This window comes from Anser cygnoides, chromosome 1 (genome assembly GCF_040182565.1).
Source record: "Anser cygnoides isolate HZ-2024a breed goose chromosome 1, Taihu_goose_T2T_genome, whole genome shotgun sequence".
In the NCBI taxonomy this organism is placed as follows: Eukaryota; Metazoa; Chordata; class Aves; order Anseriformes; family Anatidae; genus Anser; species Anser cygnoides.
In genome coordinates, this window is record NC_089873.1 from 147,160,829 (window position 1) to 147,183,318 (window position 22,490).

The 22,490-nt window shown below is 44.5% G+C and overlaps 1 protein-coding gene across 2 annotated transcripts in view; it reads left to right on the top strand.

The window, feature by feature from the left end:
• SH3RF3 (SH3 domain containing ring finger 3) overlaps nucleotides 1–22,490 on the top strand; it is a 238,815-nt gene that overhangs the window by 134,429 nt on the left and 81,896 nt on the right. For both annotated transcript variants that reach the window (XM_066985177.1, XM_066985186.1), the window contains exon 2: nucleotides 15,840–16,115. In XM_066985177.1, coding sequence (XP_066841278.1) covers nucleotides 15,840–16,115 — 276 coding nt within the window. The remainder of the gene's footprint in view (nucleotides 1–15,839; nucleotides 16,116–22,490) is intronic.

Genomic DNA, 22,490 nt, shown 5'->3' on the forward strand with positions numbered 1-22,490 from the left:
ATACTGAATACATATGCTGTTGGCTATAAAGATACCACATTTTTCACTCATAAGCAATCCCAGCTGCATATATGGTTTGGAGACTTTTTTTTTTTTTTAATTTTTATTCTAGAGTAAATTTCAGACCAGCTGCTCAGCGTACAAATGCAAGTTGTTTTAATTCTTGTAGATAATGTATGCATATCAGGCCCTGCATGTGTGTGCACTCATAATGATGGGAGTTCACAGGAGTTGCAGAGATTGATAATTTGGTCTGATCAAGGTCAATACTGGCAAACATGGAAGGTAACATCTTAAGCTGCTCTTGCCCTTTCATGTAATATCTGCCCAAGGGTAAAATGGGCTTGATTTCCTACAAGCAGCATTTCCTGTCACTTCCTCTGGACATCATTAACACAGATTAATTGTTTTCTAGGTTTCAGTCCACAGGACCTTTCCACTGTCATCAGCACTTTTCAACTTCTAGTGGAATTACTTTGTCCAAAAGCAAGTTTTCCAAGTTTCTTAACACTTTTCATATTAAAATATCCAACAACTGCTTTAATGGAGATGCCATCTTCTCAGTATGATGTTTTGGAATTGAGTTTTATTTTTCCCTCTTTTTGTTCTGTTGAGAAATGTTAAATTTTCATCTATTTAACACATCATTTCCCCTTTTTGACCTGTGTGAGAAGAGACTGATCTGGTAGCTACAGGGTCTCACTAGCTGAACAGTCTTCCTACCTATCTGGGGATTTTTACAGTTATCAGGTTCTTGCAGGGGTAATGGCATGTTCAGCGCTGTAGAAGTATGCATCGTTATGTATTTGCTGCACTGGGTTGACCAAAGGGATTTTAAAGATACTGCCACACTGCGTTACGCTTACCTTGTCTTGATCTCATGCTGCAGCACTTTTGCAAGTTGCAGGAAAAAGCTTCTGGGGTGTGCTGGCATTCTTGCAGAGAATGGGCGTTGGCCAAATCTAGAGCCAAGACACAGGTCAGGGTGCACTGAGGCTCACGGTCATACCAAGTGACTGCTTGGTGTGTCTTCCCCTTGTGCTCCAGGTAACAGCACTCCTTAGATTTGCGGTCAGAAAGAAACTTTCTCCCTCACTCAGGTTGCAGAGTACTTAGGTGATGTGTTTTCTAGCCTTTCTTGGTAGCAGAGCGTGGTCCTCTTACCTTTCTCATGTTGTAAGCAAGCCCTCTTACCAAGCTTTGATGAACTCCTGTCCTTCATCAGGAGCAAAGATGTTGGCAGTGCTTTTGCTCTCTCCTGGTCCTTTCATTTACTGCATGACAGTTACAGCTTCTGGTCATTCTTACTTGGGTTTAAGCTCTTGAGAGGGTTTTGGGAAGTGCTTTGTTGCCTGTGGTGAATTAGAGCATGTGGAAAAAATGTCTGAGAACCTGAGGACTACGTATCTATTGCAATGTTTCTTTTTGATTGCAGATGGCTAGACTCAGTGGTCCAGTGACCACTCAGTGGTCTCAAAGGGGTCTCTGTCCATCAGTTCTTGATTTTTCTCAGACTTGCCCCGATTCTGGATTTGCTCATACTTGGTTTATTCCAGCCTGTACTGTTAGGCAATTACAGCTGAGTTATTGTTGTGCTGTAATGGACCGATGCATAATTTCTGAGCACAGGCATAATCTTTCAAATTCTGACTCCATTCAAACCAGGATATGGACAGTTCTGTCGTTGAGGTTTTGGCAGGCAGAGGGATGAGGTGGTGAAAAGAAAGCACTGGCATAGTATGGAAATTAAACTCCCTTTCTTTGAAGTTCAGCAGAGAAATTCCCATCTGCTCAAGTGAGGGATCCAGTGCTCATTCTCAGACTTGGAGCTATCTAACACTTACTGTCATACTGAAGCTCTGGTTTTAGGGTAGGGCTGTGCCTATATAGCCCCTCCAGGGGATGCTGATGAAAAAGGAGGTGAGACACCTGCAAACAGTTGTGACAACTTTGAGCTTCCAGGGGTTATGTACGGAGTTAAGTATTGCTCTGCAAAAATATAAATGCACTCTGAAAAAGACTACATCCTGCATTACCATTCCAGAATACACTGTCCTGAAATGGTCACCAGTGCTGACCACACAGAGAAAATAGTTAGGGCAGGCTGGGATCCTGAAGGGTCAGCCTGGTGAAGGAGGTGAGAGGTGAAGGAGGTGTGCTGAATTAGCTGCTAGGCGAGTGGTGAGGACAGGAGTATGTCTTTCTTCTGCCCCTCTCAGAGGCCAAAGCATCTTCTTCCTAATCCTTTCCTGAAGTTAGGTGTCTAATATCTCTCTTTGAAAGTCAAAATGCTCTTCAGTCTGATGATATGTCTAGAAGAGAAACTGATGCTCCTGTTTTATACAATATCCCAGCGATTATAGCATTAGCCTGAGGTAGAGGCACAGGAGTTCAATTCTATTCTGAAGGGATTCAAAAATATACAGAAGATGAATAAGGAATAAAAATGTATACACCAGCACTATTTTTGCTCTGTTGTTAAGTCTTTTTTATTTGCTAATATGCCGTGTATCTAATTGGAAGCCATTTCTTTATCAGCTGTGAAAACTATTCCAGTAAAAACTGTTCACTCCACCAAGTTAGACAGTCATCTTCTTAAACATGGAAAATAAATGCCCAGACATCCCATTATTATTGCTTTGAATTATTTATAGCATGTAGCATTTTACAAGTCATTCTAAAGGCAAATGCATCCCATATTTTAGATGTTACTAGGTGGTAAAAGGTGCACGCAATGCAGTATAGGATCACTGTCACGGAACTGCCCCTGGTGTCACTTGCCATGGAAGGTGACGGTGCCATCACAGCAGTGACAATCACGAGTACCATCATTATGGTCAGTGGGGGAGCTCTTGATTTATTTACATTCATGTAAGCAAAGTCAGAAGCAGGCCTTGGAAAACATAAAGGTCATTGCATCTAGTCATGAGTAGCTGCAGTTTTCAAAATTAGTGTACAGCTTTGCGATATGAGATTTATAAGCTGGCTTTATATTAATAGCAAATAAATGTGAAGTATTTCCCCCTTTGAGGTTTTCAGCTCTATCTTTTCTTACAGGAAAACAGGGGCATTGACCTTGTCGTGCAGCTTTGTTGGTGTCAGGTGCAGGTGCTGATGATACAGAAGTGTAACTGGGTCAAGAGTTCAGTGCTGGCTGCACCTGGACAGCAAGGGGAAGGAAGCTGAGCTGCTGCCATGTGTGTGACCCATGCAGAGGGGTTAGCGAGCAGCGCACCGTATCCCATAGCACAGAGCTTGTGGGGTTGTGGCTTCCGAAATCTCTGGAGTTGAGCATGTCTGCAGGTTTGACCATGCTCTGTGGAAACACATCCTTAGATGATAGAGGAATATGTCAAATAATGTCAATAGCATGCTAAGATGGATTGCAAAACGCAGACATCTGATTGAGAGCGTAACAAGTCATCTGATTCACTTTACCTTGGAGAAGAGGCAATCCTAAAAACAAATGTTCAGGCTGTAGTGGCAGAGACCTTAACACTCAGACAGCAGTGCTGCTGCCTAATCACTTGTTTGCATCCTTGCAGATTATGGGGATTTTGTTCTAGCTGATTTTTTTTTTTGATTTTTTTTTTTAACCTCATTAGCACCAGTGCTTAACATTGGGCAGTATACTCTCCAGGTTAGCCAGAAATTCAAACACTTCAGTCATTAATATCTGTGTACTGTGTCAGAGGGCTAGTGGCATCATGAGCCTTTTTTTTTTTTTTTTTCCTTTCCTAAGGACATTCTTCACCCAAATCAATGACTGGTGATTATCCAGTCTAGATCAGGATTCTATTATGAGAGGCAGAGGACATTCTTTTGACTTCTGATGAAATGTATGTAGCAATAATAGCCATACAGAGGAGGGAAGCGTAGCACAAGCATCCTGTGTGCATCACTTTAATTAGAAACCACGCAGAGTTCAAAATCCGCCGTGCTTCCAAACATGTGTAGCCTTCATTTTAATCATGCCTCAGAGTGCAGAAGGAAGTATCAATTACGTTCAGTGTGAGAGAAACTTCTGGGAAGTAGGTGCAGGAAATTATTTTTTTTGGCGGTGTTATTATTATTATTATGCAGAGGGACAGCACTTTGAAAGCATTAACCTGAAAAGGCACCAAGGAGCCCCGTAGTATGTCAGCAGCAGTCAAAGCTCCAAAGGATCCTTGAGGCATAACTGTGACCCATATTCTACAGATAATCAACTTTCCTCCCCCCTAAGGGGATTCAGGAGGATGACATAAAAGTGTGATTTGCATTCTGAAGCCTTGTATCTTCCTTGATGTTTTCCTTGTCTGCTCCGACTACTGTTACTCCGTAACATCAAAACACACAGGGGTTTGTTGGAGGAGCTCAGCTGCTCTTAATGGGAGCCTTGCACGATGGGGGACCCTTCCTGCTGCAGAGGAGACAACACCTGGAGGCGCTGGGGTGCGAGATGCTTTCTGGCCTCCTCTGCACAGTGAGGCCACGGTCCCACTGCCCAGTGCTGATCAAAGCAGGAGCTGATTAAAGTCCTTTCGGCTGTAAGCTGGCTCGTGTGCGTTTGCGGGAAGGTGCCTGTCTGTGCTGTCAGCATGATTTGGGCTTGAAAGTGATTCCTAATCGTCTTTGTGAAGGGAGCGCGTGTCGGTGGATTGCAGCTAATGAATCATTTCAGGGCGAGGGACCTGGATGGGAGGACAAAGCTGTCAGGTGCTGCAGGGGCAAGGTGCAGGGGGGCAGGGAGCAGGCAGGTATCTCCCCAGAAAAGGTCTTTTTCAAGGGAAATAATAATAACCACAGTGTCCCTTTCAATAAACAAAGCTGCAACTCCGTGATTTAAAAAGCATGGGGTTTTCATACTTAATGGATACCAGATATTTTAATATTACTAACCGCAGCAAACAGGGGGGAAATAATCTTCCTTAAATTCCTGGCAAGGGGGTTGGCGCGTTCGTTCCTTGGGACGACCTGAGCATGGTGGGACCCGATGTGCTCTTGCTTGAGAAGGTCCCTGACAGCGGAGGGACGAGGAGGCTGCTCACACAGATGTGGATGAGCTAACTCCTCTCCCGCTGACACCGAGCCAAGAATGTTTCAGCGTTAGCATCTCCTGATGCAATTTCTTCTCACAAAGCCTGCCTCGGTGCAAAAGAAACCTCCGCGATTTTAATGTAACCGTGAAAAAAAGAGCCGTAGTGGGTTTTGTGTAACAGGATTTGTGTGGGCTGTTGGTAAGGGTACGCTATTGATAAATAAGATTCAGTTGTAAATATTCTCTGGTGACATGGGAATTTATCCACCTATTGAAGTGTACAACCGAGCTACCAAGGAAACATGTTCTTTAGCTCCACTGTGTATGCAGCCAGTGGCGCATTCATCAAATGCCCTGTCAAGCCAGTGAAGGCCCTGTTCAGGTAATACAGTATTTATGAAACTGTTAATACCACTTCAGAAAGTCCTCACAGAGCATGTATTTTAAAGCTGCCTTACAAAAACTTGGGGTAAGAGGAAAGTAGAGGATGTATTTTTGGCTTTGTAGTGCAGGACTCCTCTCTGTGAAGAAAATACAGCAGAAAGAGTCAGATCCTGGGCACCACACCTGTTTATCATAAAGCAGAATCGGGCTTTCAATAGGAATTTCTGTTCCTTCCCTTCATCTGAAGTAAGAGTTAAAGCTGCTTTCCCATTTTTTCATCTCATTGCCATATTGTCATATTAGAGGGTTTTTGTGGCCATTTGTCTTCCCCAGCCTTTCCCTTATGTATGCCCTGGTAGCCCTGCAGTAGCCCTACTTGCTGCCCTATAAACCCATCCCAGGTCCACCCTTCAGACCTTGTAATACTGACACCCTCGGAAACTTCTCAGACCCTACCGTGGCTCCTGATCAACCCTGTTTTACCTCAGAAGGATTTTTAAAAATCATTTGTTTTTACGTTTTTAGGGTTTGTTTTGCATTCTGCTGCCAGCAGACTCCCCTTAGCTGTCACACAGGCTGTTTGGGTGCTGGAGCCTGTGAGCCGAGGCTGATGAAGTGGCTTGCATCATTTCAGCCGCTGATTTTCTTGATTTTTGGTGATTGAAATGATAGCAGGAGCTTTTGCGCAACCCTCAAGTTAACGCGAAGCGGGGGAGGCAGAGAAGAGAAAGATTTTCCTGGTGTGCATGTATTTATGTTAAAAAACCTGAGGCCCGTTCCCGACCCGCAGCAGGCCCGGTGAGATTCGCCGGAGTGGGGCTCCCTCTGTTGAGCTCTGGGAGCTTCGCCAGATGGAAAATGCCTTCCTCTGCACCACAGCTGCCTGCTCCTGTCTGGGGCAGCTCCATCTCCAGGCCTTTCCGTACCCCTCTCCCCTTCCAGTGGTCCTGGCAAAGCGGGGTGTGCGAGCGGTGTGTCCCAGCCCGGTGTCTGTCAGGAGGGAACCCAGCTCCGAGGAGCTGCAGCAGAGCTGGACCATGAAGTCCTCTCTGGGGCGGAGGTGGGAGAGGGTTGCTGCCGAGGAAACAGTTGAGTCACAAGGCAGGGAGCCAAGAAGAACGACGTGGAAAGGCTGGAAAGCAAACCGAAGGTATCGGGCTGGGTGGCAAAGTTACAAAGGCACCACTGGAAAATGTAAGCTGTCCCGTGCTTTGTCAGCTTCCACCAGGAAAGATCAAATAAAGCAGTTGCAGCAGAGTTGCGTGCTATGGGCTTTCAGGCAACACTTTTAGAATTTTCTCCACAATGTTGTTTTTTTTTCCTTGCAGTGACCTACAGCATAAAGAATTGTGTAAAATTCCAAGGCAGTAAATGCTGCCGTTGTGGAGGTGAAGGAGCCTGAAAAAACATACGACTCTCGAAGCTGCACGGCAGCCTGACTTTTAACTCCTTTCATTTACCAAAAGAAACCAGCCAGGGCCAGGCTCTGGCAGGCAGCTGGGAAAACCAGCTTGTGGTCCTGCCTGAAGCAGTGTCATCTGGGGAGCGATCAGCATGAGATTTCGTGTTTGTTTAAAGGATTTAAGGCACACCTTGAGCGGAGAACACAAGCAGCCTTAAATATGGAGCTGCCGTAGTGCCTTGAATAGACGGTTTTGGTTTGTGTTTTGCTGTAGCCTCAGGGGAGCTTCGCTTTGTTTTATAGCATCTCTGCTCTCCGGCAGGCTATACATATCCAACTTTGGTGTCTTTTCTCTTCGACCTGCCCAAGCACCACACTGCAGTGAGGTTGCCTGTTAAGTCACAGCAGCAGGTTTGTTTCTGGTGTTTGCTTCCTCCTGCATTAACCCACCGCCAGTTGCTGCGTTCCTCCCCAAGGACGCGTGGTGGCCAGTGCCCGGGGGAGGCAGTCAGCCCCAGCGCTGCCGGTCTCGTGGTCACGCTTTGTGCTTGTTCTGAGTGTCCTCCCAGCTGTCATCCAGGCTTGCTCAGACCAGCTTCTGCTCTGAACTGCCAGCATGTAGCACTCCTTCCTTACACCAGGACTTGGGTGCAGGTTGATAGGGTAAGATATAGGATTTAGTGACAGTTTTCTGCCTGAAAGGTAAAAGCAGTCCACAGACTGTACCTAGGCTTTGCAAAGGCTATCACCAGCATGTGAAAAATCACAAAATATTTTCCTTGGTAGAAGCTGCCAGCCATTCAGCTTTGTTTCAGAGGAGATTACACGTAAGATAAAGCTCTATACTGCATTGGAATTTTCTATACATCCATGCTGCTTCATCAAGATTAACTGGATTAAAGTGATTTAACTGAAAACAGAATCGGACCTACAATGCCAGCACTGTGTTGACAGTACAACTTCTTAACGAACACAGAATCTGGAAAGTTTCAGGTTTTGCAGAACATGAGAGACTTTGTTCTGACATGGTTAAACAGCTGGCTGATGTTACCCACAGATCCTCTGAGCAGCAATAGCTGCGAGTGCACTGCTAGAAATCTAACCTGACCCTCGTAATCACATGGTGTTTAACAGAAGTGCACGTAGTTTGAAAAGACTTCACTTTAAACAATGCGTTACTAGGCAAAAGAGATCTTTGGATGTGTAAATATTGATAGATACTGAGTGATTGGCCGAAATAGCGTGAGATGTGCAGGACGTGTGAAGTTATTCTAGCTGTGCTTGTGAAATTAGATGAGCTCAGCACAGGACACTCTTGCAGGCAAGTTTTTAAACTTCCTAAGAGAGATGGTGCTGCATCATAAAAACTGAGCTCTTATTTTGGTAAAGCAGAGGATCCTAAACGTACCTATTCGACAAGCTGTGCAACGGAAAGCCTGCTGTTCCTTTCTCAGTTGTGCTGCAGGCATTGACTGTGTTTGCCAAGGAAAAGTCTGAAAGATTGTTGACTCTTGGTGTATACCAAGGTGGACCTTATAAGGTAAAATGCAAGTTGGGCCGGCTTGCTGTATAAACTACAAAACAACCATGAAGATGCTGTTCTCTTTAAAAAGCAGAGTTTGTTCTGTTAACACATTGCTAAAGAAGACTAAAACCATCCTTTGCTCTTCTGGTGCAGTGATCATTGCTTTCCCGTTCTTTGGTTTAGCTGATGGGCTAGGGTGGTTTCATTTTGTCTCAAACTGCTGAGCGTTTACCATGGTATCTTCATGCTAACTGCAAAAAACACTCCTTGAAATGAGAGAGAGGCTCCTACACTGTCTGAGCACTTCTCTGAGTATGAAGACAACCCCCGAAGTGTTCCCAAGACCTCCCAGCACCTTTGAATAGTTTCAGAGAAGCATTTCACCTTCTGCTGTAGGTAGGAGCTGTGCCTAGTGCCCAACTGCGTGTTGTCTGCATGTGTCCTCAGATGTCACAGGGACTGCAGTGCTCTGCAGCATCATCAGCCAGGATCAGGGCCTAAAGGTTTATGACTAAGTCCTTTGTTAAAGGAAACAGCAGGGCTTTAATTAAGAAGTTTTATTTGTATCGTGATTTATTAATAATAATCACAGTAAATATGCATGATGCTGCACAGGGTATATAAAGGATTACACTCAGCTTTCATTCTTCATGGTGCTGCTTTTATCGTCAGCTTAACTACTTTTCTTCACAAAGATGATTTTTTAAGGGTTGTGCCTTCAAATTGTGGTTTTCAGGCTCTTACCAATGGTTCACACTGAGCTGACATTGCTGGTTTTCCTCTTTGCTACTTTGTGCAAAGAGGAAAAGATTAGATTCTCTTTGATTAATTTTCCTGTAACTAACGTTGTGTGAAAGTAAGTGAGGCAGTGTCACGGGCACGATCTGTCAAGTCAGGTGACCCGGGGGCAATAGTCATATGTAAGACAAACCATCTTATTCAAAACATTTTAAGAGTCTTTGCTGTGAGACATAGTGATGGTTTGTGATCAGTCATCCTGAAAGCTCCTCTGGAAGCCACTTAAAACTCTGTGGGTCACAGATCTTATGGTGGTAACATTGGTTATACCTGCACTAGATGAAGTCTGCTCTAGCCCCCTTGGTTTTTTCAGTTCATTGCATTCTCATTGCTTTGTGCCCTGTTTACAGAATCACAGGGTGGCAGAGGCTGTCAGGGCCCTCTGGAGGCCACCAGGCCCAAGCCCTGCCCCAGCAGGGCCACCCAGCGCAGGCTGCCCAGGCCCATCTCCAGGCGGCTTTGGAAGGCCTCCAAGGAGGAGACCCCACAGCCTCTCTGGGCAGCCTGTGCCAGGGCTCCTCACCCGCACAGCACAGAAGTGCTCCTGGGGCTCAGAGGGAGCCTCCTGGGGGCCAGTTTGTGCCCAGTGCCCCTGGTCCTGGCCCTGGGCACCTCTGACAAGAGCCTGGCTCTGTCCTCTCCGCAGCCTCCCCTCAAGTATTTATAGACATTGATATCTAAAATCTGTGAAGCAGGGGCAGAGGTGCATGTGCTACAAATTGTCATGTTGTCCATGGAACAGCTGCAGAGATTGCAAGTGAGCTTGGACAAGCCGGTTAATACTTCCCATGCCTTTCACTCCCCCTGCTTCTCCTCCCATGCCTTCCCTGCCTCATTTTCTGTATCCAAAGAGGAGATAGAAGTTCTTGTCATGTTCTGGTGCTCCCCATTTGCAGAAGCAGCAGAAGGGATTAGTGCCCTGTCCAGCCTATGAGCAAGATCTTTCCCTGAATGGTGCGTGGTTTCTGTGGTTAAGGGCAATGGTCCGGGATTTAGGAGATTTAGTTCAATTCTGAACTCAGCCACAAAGTCCCCATGTGTCTGTAGGCTACTAAGTGAGATGTGTCACTCTTGAAAGATGCTAAACCAACAGTGACTGTAGGTGGCACAGAGAGGATGGGTCGGTGGGGTTGATGGCAAGGAGCAAGGGGACAGTGCCTGGTCCCTGCTGCTCCACTGCCTTGTCCCATGCCGAGCCTGGCAGGGAAAGCTGCCGCCACCATTGTGACTGATCTGTTTGTTGTACTTAGTGCTGGCTGCTCTGTACTCTCCACCACAGTCCCAATCCTCTCCACCAGAGCTGAGGTGATTTTCTCTGCATGGCAGGAGACCACGTGCTTATGTGTCCACCCAACCTGCTCATGGGGAGCTTCCAACTCATCGGAAGGCAGAAACAGTCCCATGTGTCGCCACCGAACCTCTGTGTCGACTCAGATTTGTGTGATGCTTCAGACTAAATGAGGCAAAAAATTAACAATATGTATTTTAATTATCATTTATGTCTTATACTAGTGGTTTGTGTTTAATTATAGATTACCACTCAGATGCGCATGCATTTTCATGACTTTTTTCCTTTCTGTCTCTTTTCTTCTGCATGGGCCTTTGATTTGTTTTGAAGTTTACACTTGGTGATAATTCCTGAAAGTGATAAATGCACATTCATTCACTTGGAGGAACAGACTTCATAAATGTATTTGGAGGGCAGGGGATATGGAGATGTTGGAGAAATTTGAAGAACTCCACCAAGTAACATACCAGTGTATTTTGCTAAAATGGCTATGAAGTTCAGTCTAAAAAAATGTTCTGCCCCTGGTAGTGCTGCTACCAGGCTGTTACAGTAGCGTGCTCTGGGGCTGTTTGGTTTCACCCACTGGTGCTTTACCACTAGCTTTGGCTATGAATGAGACCCACAGAGAGGCAGCAGAAGGGCTGAGCTTTCCCTTCTTTGCACTGCTCGAGACACACAAGGGAAGCTACCCTGCAACATCAGTGTGGCTTTCACATGGCAGAAAAACATTCTTCTGCTCAACTTTTATGGGTTTCAGGAACCTAAACACCGACTTGGTCTGAGCAGAGACTGAGAGCTGCAAGGCACTCTCATTTCCACATGCTGGGTCGTAGCATTTCTGTCCAGGCTTGGTAGCCCGAGGCCTTGCCCCTTTGTATTTTGTTTTTGAATGCTTACATAATGCAATGTACTGGTGCCGAGGGTTGGTTTATTTCTCAGAGTGTGAAGTAGGAAAAGCACATTTTCTAGGCACCTGCACTAATCTTTGGCAAGTGTCCCTTATTCTGAATAGTGGCCACCTTTATCAGGTATCAGGTGCAGAAGCTGGCAGGCTTGGAGCTCATGTCGTTTTCAAGCATGTTGAGAAAACCTCTCTTTTCTGTAACTTCTGAAAACTCAAGACCTTCTCTACCTGTGCAGCTCACACTCTACAAAGCTTTCTACTGGGAGAATTTATTGGAAACAAGCGTGTTTGTGGGTTTTTTTCTCGCTTCCCTTTGTTCTTCGGGATATGTAATGAAAAATTCTCCAGCGTTGCCACTTAATTGCTTCATGGCTGTTGTTTGTCAATTTGCCAGCAGGTTTCTGCTTAACTGCTGCCATTTGACATTGCTGAAACACAAATGCAGAATGATTGAGTTGCCAACATATCATTAAGTCTTCTGTGAGCGGGGTTTTCAGCATATTAACGCTTCAGGCTTTTACGTCAGTATTGATTGCTGAAAGAGAAAAGAAACCTTTGGCAGAATTCAGTGCTGTGCCAACGAGCATTTTCTGGCAGGGAAATAGAAACTGGCCCTTGCCATTGACTGTGACTTCATCCCTTCCTTCCTTCCTTCCTTTCTTTCTTGCGTTCTTCATTTCCATACACACCCACACAGAGTATTGAAATTTAATGGGCATCCTAGCTGAATTCCAGTGAACCTAACCATAAACCAAGGGGGCAAATCGATTTCTTAGCATGCGGTCAGAGATGGGGGCCATTTAATTTGGGAGCCACCGGCTTCCAAACAATCATAGGATCACGCAAAGATTTCTAGGAATGACCCAGCACTTGACGGGGAGCGATGTTACAACTACTGAAGAGCAGCATCAGTCATTTTTCTTCTGTTTCTGAAATGTGCTTAATGATCCCTCCTTTCAGGTGAGGAGGCACTTTCTGAGTCCAGTCTGCCAGGCTCGTATGGATTAACCAAAAGCAGGAATGATAATAGCGAAACACCTCAAAATTGCTGCTAAGGGATCAGAATTCATTGAAACAAAATAAAATATTCATTGACTGAAAGTCCGCTGAAATCTGGACCTTTTGGCCAGAAAAATATCACTGAGAAAGCTTCAAGGGTTTATTTTGTTTTTCTTCAGTAACTGCGATGTTGAATTCCTTTCCAAGACTGATTGGTGCATGCACTTAGAGCTTTAGAAAGGGAAAAGCAGCTTTATTTGAAAACATTTAGAGGACTGTTATTTTCACCTCTGCCTGGGCAGAGGTAAACACAAGCTTTATCCGGGGTGTGTAAATCAAAATGAGTACTTCTGGCCTTACAGAAAGACTGGGAAAGGTCTCAATTATAGCTATTTTTCAATGGGAGGGTATCTTTTTCACTAACCAACATTTTTATTTAAAAAAAAAAAAAACTTTACAGATTATTATTTTTTTATTTTTTAAAAACTGTGGCTCAGAATTAGAAAAGCTCTAGCTGATAATGGAAACATTTCATTTCGCAAGCACCTTCTCACTGGTAGTTGTAGTTTCAGTATCTTATGTTCAGCCCTTGTCTGTGCAGGACAGTCCGCAGCCAGAAGATGTGGTCCATAACTAAAGCCATAGAAAAAAAAACAGGAACACGAGCACCTAAACTGCAAATTCCTGGGGATGCCCTGTTAGGTTTTCAAAAAATAAAATAAAATAAAAAATGCCAGATTTCAGATCAAAATTGTTGTGCTGCAGTTAGTTTGCTTTCCTTAAAAGCCTTCTTTTTTTTTTTTTTTCCCCATCAGATTAAGGAATAAAAAGCACCTGAATAATTTTCCAGCCAGCTCAATTAATTAGATAAAAAGCCCAGCACGCGTTGCGTGAGGATTTCATTGGTGACATGCGAGACCAAATAAAATCTGGTTTCTTTTTCCATGCCCCTGGGGGCTGTGCATTTTTAACGCAGCAGAAATGAGGCTTGGGAAGAGAAAGGGGTTAAAAAGTAAAGAAAGCGATTTGACCTTGGTTTGCTACAGAGATCTCCATAGAGGAAGGCCCCGTCTTGGGCAGGTGATCCGGAGCGTGCTTGCCAGGCTCGCGCCTGGATCAGCAGTGGTTCAGTGCACACCTGGCAGAAGTCTTGCTCCGTGCTTGATAAATTGTCTTCTCCCAGCATGAGTTAAGGTAATGAATCTTTTATTTCTAAATTACTACAAAGCTCCATAGCCTTTCTTTCAGCTTAATATTTTTTTTCTAGTTTCAAATCGGTAATGCAGTCCATGCCTTGGCCTAAGCAGCTTGGTGGTATCGTATGCGTAATTTTAAAATGCTGGGAAGAGAAGCAAAGCTTTGGTGTCAAGGGAAATAACCATCCTGGCAGAGAGAAGAAATATCAGTAGGATGCTGCCACTGATTTGGCAGAGACCGCCTGATGCATGTTTTGTTAGCTGGCTGTTGATTTTTTCTGTGGTTTTTTTTTTTTTACTTTTTTCTTTTTGTTATGTTTGAACGTGCTTCCAAAATATTGGTCTTTAAGTGGGTGCCTTCATTCGTACACAGCAAAAGCAAAAAGAATACAGAGGGAAAAAGAGGAACAATAAACCAGAGACAGCTGGGGACCCATCTGAATGAAATCAAATCCTCATGCAGGCAGCACAGGTAGTGCTCCGTATGGCTGCGCCTGCCTGACTGGCTCGGTCGCTACATGGCGGACGCAGGCAAGACCTGTTGCACACCCGTTCCGAAACCTGTACAACTATTCGATCCCTTCCTAATAAAAAGAGTGATTTAATGCCTGTGGGTGAAGATAACTTCCTTTTTGGTCAGTGTGGTGTCTGCCCTGCAGCGACCACCTGGCACTGCAGACGGTGGGCTGCTGCTTCTGCTCCTCTGGTGGGACAGTGAGGATGTAGAGCACAAAAACTGCCCCAGGTCTGTTTAATTCTCCCACCGGGGCCCAATAATCCCTCTGCTTGCTGCTTTAACAAAGCTCTAAAAAATTCCTAGCATCGCATTTTCTGTTTGGGATGGAGAAATGGAGTGTTTCTGCCAGGCCATTGCACCTTCTCCCTCATGAAAGCATCATATTGCTCTTCCTATGCGTATGAGTATCATCCAGAAGTACAGGCCTAAGAAACACCCTGGCAAATACCAGCGTATTTTATTGAACATACCTTTTAGTTTTTCGTTGTCCCTGTAGGGCACACTATTCACAGCCAGTGACCAGAGCAGGGAGGAGAGTACTCTAGAGCAGAAAAGCATGTCATTTTTGGAATCACATCTCAGAATGAAAGACACTTGAGAAAGGCTGACTTTACAAAACCCCTTTGACGTTCCCTGCCGTACATGCTGCTACACATTTGTGCTGAGTCTGGCAAGCTGACTCTCAGATCAAGCTAAATAAAATAAGAGATGTCACAGGGTAATGCGGCTATGCGCTTTTCCCCCGCCAGCGTGGGTCACTCTGCCAACTGCAGAGCTACCTGTCCCCACAGCTCCTCCCCGCACCGTGCCCTTCAGCGGGAAGGGCAGCAAATCCCCAGGGAGGGCAAGGCAAGGGCTGTGTAAGCTGGCAGTCCCCCCAAAACAGCGTCCGTGCAGTCGCAGCCAGGGTGAGACAATCTTGCACCAGGCCAAAGCGAACCCCGGCATGAACTCTTCCCAATGGGGTAGTTTCTGTCGGAATAGGTTTCTGTTTTCTGTCGCACCAAACTATTTAATTTTTAGGCTTGTGCTGTCATTTTTTTAAAGTTTCTTTCATTCTTTTAATGAGAGCGAAAGCCTCAGAGCTGTTTTTAGCTCTAAAAGAAAGATTTGATGCATTCTGCCTATTCCACTTCTCCCCGGGGACATTAATTCATAAGCAACAATGACTATTATAACTGTTTACAGTAGCCCTCAGCGAACAGCAGGAGACTTGGGGATTTTGCAAGAAGTGAGGGTATTTGGTTACAGAATCAGAAGCTAAACTAAATGCTTCAAACTCCAAAGTGTTTGGAATCGCTCAAACAAACACCGCGAACAATTTTCGACTTGCCAACTTTCAAACCCGTGCGAGTCTTCAAGCTGGTTTGGTTTAGTTTATCTTGCTGTGCCGCAGAAACCAAAGCAACCCTGAAGGTCGAAACGTCTGATGTGTTACCTCTAGGCATGCCAAGCTCTGCTTGTTCAATCACGAAATCCCGCTGCCAGAGCACGCTGTGCAAGCGGACAGGAGGTGCTCGATCGTGTGAGAGGTGCTGTGGGTTTGAGCTGAGCTCGAGGAGAACTGCAGAGCCTCTCCGGCGCCGCATTGCTGGCTCTGGTGTGTCACCTTCTCCGTCCTGCTACCACACACAATCCTAGTTTTTCTGTAGTATCTGGGGTCTGGTGCTGCGTAGCAGTCAGCTGCAGCCATCAGGGTAGTTTGGTCGCAATTGGGTTGTGTCTGGCTCCAAGTGACACTTCTAAAAGGAAACCGTCTCTGGCTGGAGTTTTCTTAAAGCTGTCATGTATTTTGTTTTTTTCCAGAGTGCTTCTCAGCTTCCCTACGGCAAAGCTCTCTATACGTATGAGGGAAAAGAGCCCGGCGACCTCAAGTTTAACAAAGGGGACATCATCATCCTGCGGCGGAAGGTGGATGAGAACTGGTACCACGGGGAGCTCAATGGCAACCACGGCTTCTTCCCCGCCAGCTACATCCAGTGCATCAAGCCCCTCCCGCAAGCTCCACCTCAGGGCAAAGCACTTTACGACTTTGAAATAAAGGATAAAGACCAAGACAAGGATTGCCTGACCTTCACCAAGGTAGGGAAACGGGGTTATTTTTTTAACAAAGTCTGTTACTACAGGGACTGAAGGAGCACGTGTGGTGCTAGCAGCTGTGCCCGAAGCAAGGTGATGCTGGGAGCTGGCAGGGGTGGATTTCCTTTGCCAAGCGGGATGCCCCCTCATGCCACGTGCAGAAGGACATCGACATCTCCAGACCTGCAAATCCTCCTCCCAACAGGGGCAGAACCCACTCACTAGCCCCTGCAGTGCCCCCAGCAAGCCCTGTGGTAGCATCCTTGTGAAATTGCTCCCGTTTTGTCTGAAGGATGCGCCACTGAGATAGCTTGGGCCAGGTACCACACAGTTAACACAAAACACAACAGGTAGAACATAATACCCACTTTCTGAGAACATTTTTTCTGTCTAAAAGGCATATATTTCACCTGCATTAAAGTGTTACGCAGGAACTACCCAATTTCAGAAAAAAATCAAATGGAAATGTGTCCTTTAGTGTTCCTTATTGAAGCAGATGCTTCAGTATTTTGTTTTAAAATGGCATTCAGCTTCAAAATGTACGTTGCATCATACCATATAGCAATTAGCAATTGAAATGCACTATCATCGTATATCACAGCATTTCCTATTTCAAGAACACAAACATATTAAAAAGCAGACATTCAAGAAATAGTCTTTGTTTTTTTAAAAAGCTGAAATGTTTAATAAATTCCATTTGGAATGAGGGAAAACTGAGATATTGTCATTTCCTTTGGATTTAAAATGTCATGTTTCCCCTTTCTCCCCCACCTCCCTTCCTGCCTCCCCCTCCCTCCCTAGCAATTTGTGATGACTTCAGAGGGGCTTCATGGATACCAAAAAACCCATAGTAAAATAAAGCATATCCCCTAATGTTAATTTATGGCACTGAATGCCATGGAGAACCTGCTTATTGTCATTTTCTGTTTTATTTCAGCTGTCTCTGGTTGTTATAGTATCACATAAAGTAATAACAGTTATGCTGGAAATGAATATGAAATAGATGATAAAAATATCCTTCACCGGGGTTTTACTGACCTCCTCTTTTGAGGCTACTTATTATAGCTGAATGAATTATTTGCAGCGTATAATTTTCTCACCAAATGGAACATCTTTTTCACTCATGCAACATTTCTCAGCAGAATGCGATTTCCTAGAACGTATACTTTCTCATATTTATTTAACAGAAGATTTGTAAGCACTTTTGCTCTATAGCGAGCAAAGTGTTTGCTTGTAAACACTGCAGACCCTGCCACTACCCAGACTCATTTCAGCTGTGAAACTCTGAGAAAATGGGCTGCTTTGTGGGAAGTAGTAGCTCTGCACTAACAGAAAGCCAGGAGTTACCTCTGAGATACTACTAGTAAGTATATTTGCTGGCGTGTTGTTCCCCTTTCCCAGAGGTACAGAGGTGGTTTATCTGAGAAGCACTCTTCCTTGTCTGCCCGAGGTATTCATCGCTTGCTTGATCCAAGCAACTCAGTCGGGATGGCAGAGAGTTGCAGTCTCTTTTGTTCGAGCAGGTCCTTTCTTAGCCGCTTTGGTATCTGGTATGTTTGATGCCATATATAAGTGTCCTCCCTTTACAGCACCTGCCTTTTTGTACTGATAGTTCTCATTTTCTTGGCTGTCCAACACCATTCCTATAGGCAGCGTTTCTTTCTGCTGTGTAGCTTTAGTCTCAATCCCTCAATTTTCCTTTTTTTCACCCCTCTTGTTACTTTCTGCATCCTTTTATCCCCGGTGTCTGTGTTTTCCCCAAGGGGGGTTGGTTTCAGTTCTGCTGCTGCTTTCTTCCTTCCACTACGTGCACTGTCACCTTGTAACTGTTTTTATGTCTTGCCTATTGTTCTCTCTGACAGTGAATAATCTATTTTTCATCTCAGGACTTTACCGTCATGTTTTCATTGGTTTTCTCAATGCTAATTTTAGCTGTCACCTGTGCTGGTGAAGGTTCCTGTTTAGCCCAGATTTCAGATCATCTGCTGATGCAGTCAGTTCCTCTGCACAGAGTCACGAGCACTGCCTTGCGGGAGATGCGATTTGTCACTCAGAGTAATAGACATTTGAATGTCTCAGTTTGCGTCTGAAGACGCCGGACCCGATCTCAATTCCATTTACTCTATTTTCTCTTTTCTCAGGTAGGAGAAGTTGCATCAGGACACCATTCATATAAACTAGCATAAACTATTTGTGTCCCAAATCTCATTTAATGCTGCCAGACATTTATAAGTGGATTTTATATATAAACATACAATAAAGAAGAAATTGGATTTTATATATAAACATACAGTAAAGAAGAATTTTATTCTGAAGAGAAACTGCAAGAAGAAATCAAACATAGGCATCTTCTGTATCATTATGTTTTGTTACTCGTTTGCTAGACTATGCTTTTTCTCATCCTCTTTGTTACTGTGCAGACAGAATATCTGTCAGTGCAGTAAAAGAAAACAAAGGAAGGATATTTGGGTTTTCCTCTTAGTACTTTTTTCAATATTTAGATGTCCTGTTGTCCCAGAGGCGGACTACAAGGAAATGAAATCTGCTGCACGCTGATCCTCTGCAGAGGGCCTCTACCATTTACCCATTCTCGTCTCCTGTAGGCAGAGCACTCTACGGAGAAAAGGCCAAAGATAAATCAGTGACAATACTTTTGTATGTGTGGTTGTAGGTTTAAAAACGGGAGAGAAAGAGCAACCTGCACCCTGAGCATCCAGGGCAACAAACAAAACTCAGACTTGCTGTTTTCTTACACCATGTGGACTACTTCCTTAGTTCCCTCTCCCAGATTAGCTGTAGGTGAAAGCGGAGGGTCCTGCCTCTGTTTCCTCCTCTTCAGTGTCTACAAGAAAATGAAACACCCCAGATCTGTAGCTTAATGCGTTTTTCCTCAGTGATTAGCAGGGATCAGCCAAACCAAGCACTGAGCAGCTATGTTGCTCTCTGTAATGACTGCCTCCAGCCCTGGGTCCATTTAAATCTGGCAGCTCCTTATTCTCACTAGTGTTTGCTGTCACCACGGGGCATCTCTCTGTACACCTTCGGGATATGCTCATTGAACACAGCTTTCTAATGTCTCCTGAGGTAACACCGCTGTACGAACCTGGGCTCCTGCTGTCTCTGTTTTAAAACATGACCCATCCTTCCTTGGGCTGGGATTTCTGGTACAAAAAGGATTTCAGCTATAGCAATGCAAATCTGGAGTAATCCCATTGCTGTCTGTCTATGTAGTTACTCCAGCCTTAGACAGGGTCCAGATTCAGCCCGATTTTGTTTTGGTGTTTGACCACATTTGTGTGGAGGAGTTCAGGTGGCACTTTGGAGGCTGAGTCCCAGTGGCAGGCGAGTTTCAGACCTGTCAAGGTAGCACGAACTGTTTCCCGTGCCTTATTGCTCATCACGTTTCTAATCCATCAGCCACTTCCTTCACTTCCCATCATTTTTGCTCCCAGCCCATAGTGCTGGTTAACAAGTGACGTGACTCTTGTCCTGTACTGGTGCCTGGCTGCAGAGCAGCATCCCCGCCCCTTGGCACGCAGCGCCAGCAGCCTTCGCTTTTCAGAGGGACCGTCATGCTGGTAGATGGCAATGGGGACGCTCACGCCAGCTGGCAAGAGTGGTCAGCCGGAGCACAGAGCACTGCACGGTGCCACCCTGCCAGCACCGGGATCTCCCTGCCGCTCGAGATGGGGTTGTTGTGCAGAGCAGCAGACGCATCTGCTTGGTATTTGGTATCGCTTCGTTAATGGCTGTTAACGACGAGAGTAAAAATCAGGCTGCGAGTCATGGCTGTTGTTGGACGCAATTTTGTGCCGTCTTCTCAGCAAAAGGGTTCATTTCGCTGTCAGTCAGATTGCTTTCTGAGTGATTTATCTTTGCCTCCCTTTCGGATAATGTTATAAGCTGGAAGCGCAGGTCCTACGCGCCTGGAGCAGGGCTGCCCCACGCTGGTGAATAGGGAGAGACTTCAGCAGGTAAAAGGGAGCAAATAATTAGAGACTTTAGGAACAGGCATAAAAAGAGCATGAGTTATCTTTGTCAACCTGCAGTGGATACCATTGGCTTTTGAAACGAGACTTTAGGCTTGGATTCACTTACGCTGCCTGTGAATCAATTTAGTAGATGTGAAATAGTGAAGTTCAGAAAGTTTAAGTGGTATGCCAAGAGATCTGTGGCTCTTTACTGTTCATGATCCTTTAGGGAACCTTTCTAGGAATTTATAGGTAGCACAGCTATCCAACTAATTTAAGGCATTAAAACAGTTCATGCTGGAGCTTTTGCCAGCCCAGCGTGTGGAATGATGTCGTGGGCTGTGAATTCAAAGAAACTTTCTATTAATAAAGAATGTCAAGAGATGTTTCAGGCTTTGCTGTAATTCTTACAGATTTTCAACACCCTTCTGAAAATGAATTCTGTAATGGAAAGCATTCTCAAGGATTTGCACTTTGCTCTCCCACAAAGATGCACATTTTGAATGTCGGTATATCTCGTTATGTGCGACGATCTGATTTTCTCATATATGGCCACATTCAACAGCCAGACTTGGCAGAGCCAAACTAAAATCAGTGTATGGAAATGCTTCTAGATTTTATAAGTCTGTAGAAAGTAAAGCTGGAAGGGACCTTCAAAGGTCACCTCTTCCCTGCCCCATCCTTGTGCAGGATCAGCAGGATCCACCTCTTCTGCCATGTGCCTGTCCAGCGTGCCCCATGGACAAAGATTGCACAGGTCCTTTAACATGAAGGCTAGTTGAGGGCTTCAGGGTTTTTACAGTTAAAAAGTTTTTTCTCAATTCTTTTTTTCTCAAATTTTTTTTTTCTCAACTTCTTATCTTACATCAATTTCATATCTTACATATATACCCATACACCCGTACACATAAGATATATATATGTTTATATACACATATAGTGAAAGCGTAGGCTCATCATGCTTTCGGTTTTATAAAAAGTATGTTAAAAAAAATAGCTGAACAAATATAGGAAGTGGGAACTCTCGTAGCAGGTTCTTGAAGCAGTGAAGTCTTTTATTTTCTTTATTTACCCTCTTTACCTAGATTCTAAATTTATGATAATCGGTCTTTTGTAAGAGCATGTGGAAACTTTGCAGAGACGTATAACTGTCAGTTCTTTACACAGATCAAAAATGGTCCGTGCAGACACAGCTTTGGAGGGGAATGCTATTCTTTTCTTCAGGAAATTAAATGCACAAATTCTTTTTGCATCCTTCCAGCTGTAATAAATAGCTGAAGGTTCAGTCTGTGGCTGTTTCTCTTAGCTTTCCCCAAATGGATCATTCAGATGAATAATTCAAAGGAAACATTTAAACTATTTGAAAGCGTACATGTTCAAAATGCACACGTTCTCAAAACAGCAAAGTGCGTCACCTCACTGTTCTGAGCATTTTCTATCAATTTAAGTCCATGGTCTAAACAGCTTGGATCAGAAGTTAGTGTTGTTTTTTTTTTTTTTTCCTGTTTGAGAGTTATCTGCAAAAAAATAAATCTCCCCTCACCTGAGCAGTTAACATGGATAACTTGTTATACAGAGGACTGTATGCCATATGTACGTGTGTGCTTTTATTTGCCTAGGTTGAGTGGTGAAAATAAAGTGAGAAAGGCGGGGAACTCTGTCTCAGCTTTCTGGAGGAAAATGATTTTTTCTGTCTTACAAATTTCTGCACAGAAACGGAGGAGGCTTGGATGCCGTGAGAGAATGAGTGGCATATCAGCAAACTTGACTTCACAGCTTCTCTCAGCCCACTCCTTTCGTGCGGTTACAGGAAAGTCTCAGTGGGACCTTGACATGCAGGTGATGCCCCACAGAGAGGGTTGCCTTCAGCAGCAGCTGTAAAAAGTGGTGCTAGGTCAAGGCCTTGCTTGGTGTGGCAAACTGAGCACACAGATGTGACAGCACAGGTCTATCGATGAGTTAAACCACCCAAACTGGAAACACTCAGGGTTTGTTTCTAGTCATGTGGGCTTTTGTAATGACTGGTATGTTTTGGGTTTTAGTCTATCAAAAGAAACTTTGTACAGTATGAGTCTTCTTTACCAACACTTTTCTTAATCTGCTTTATAATCAAAGTTTATCTTCTGCTATGATTTTTTGCAATATATCTTGAATTAACTATAGTATTATAATGCCATTGGCTTTACAAAACTAACTTGAATCTAAACTGAAGCTGATCCAGCAGTTGAATGCAACTCATTTTTTATACTGTTATACTTGCCTTTTTACCTGCTCTGCATTTTCACCTTCTGATTTTTTTATTTTTTTTTAATGAAAGCTGACATTCAGTGCTCCAGCAGTGAAGGGTAGCTGCTGGGCACCTTGCACTATACTACGTGTTTCTTGCTGACAAGGTTTCCAGGTCTAC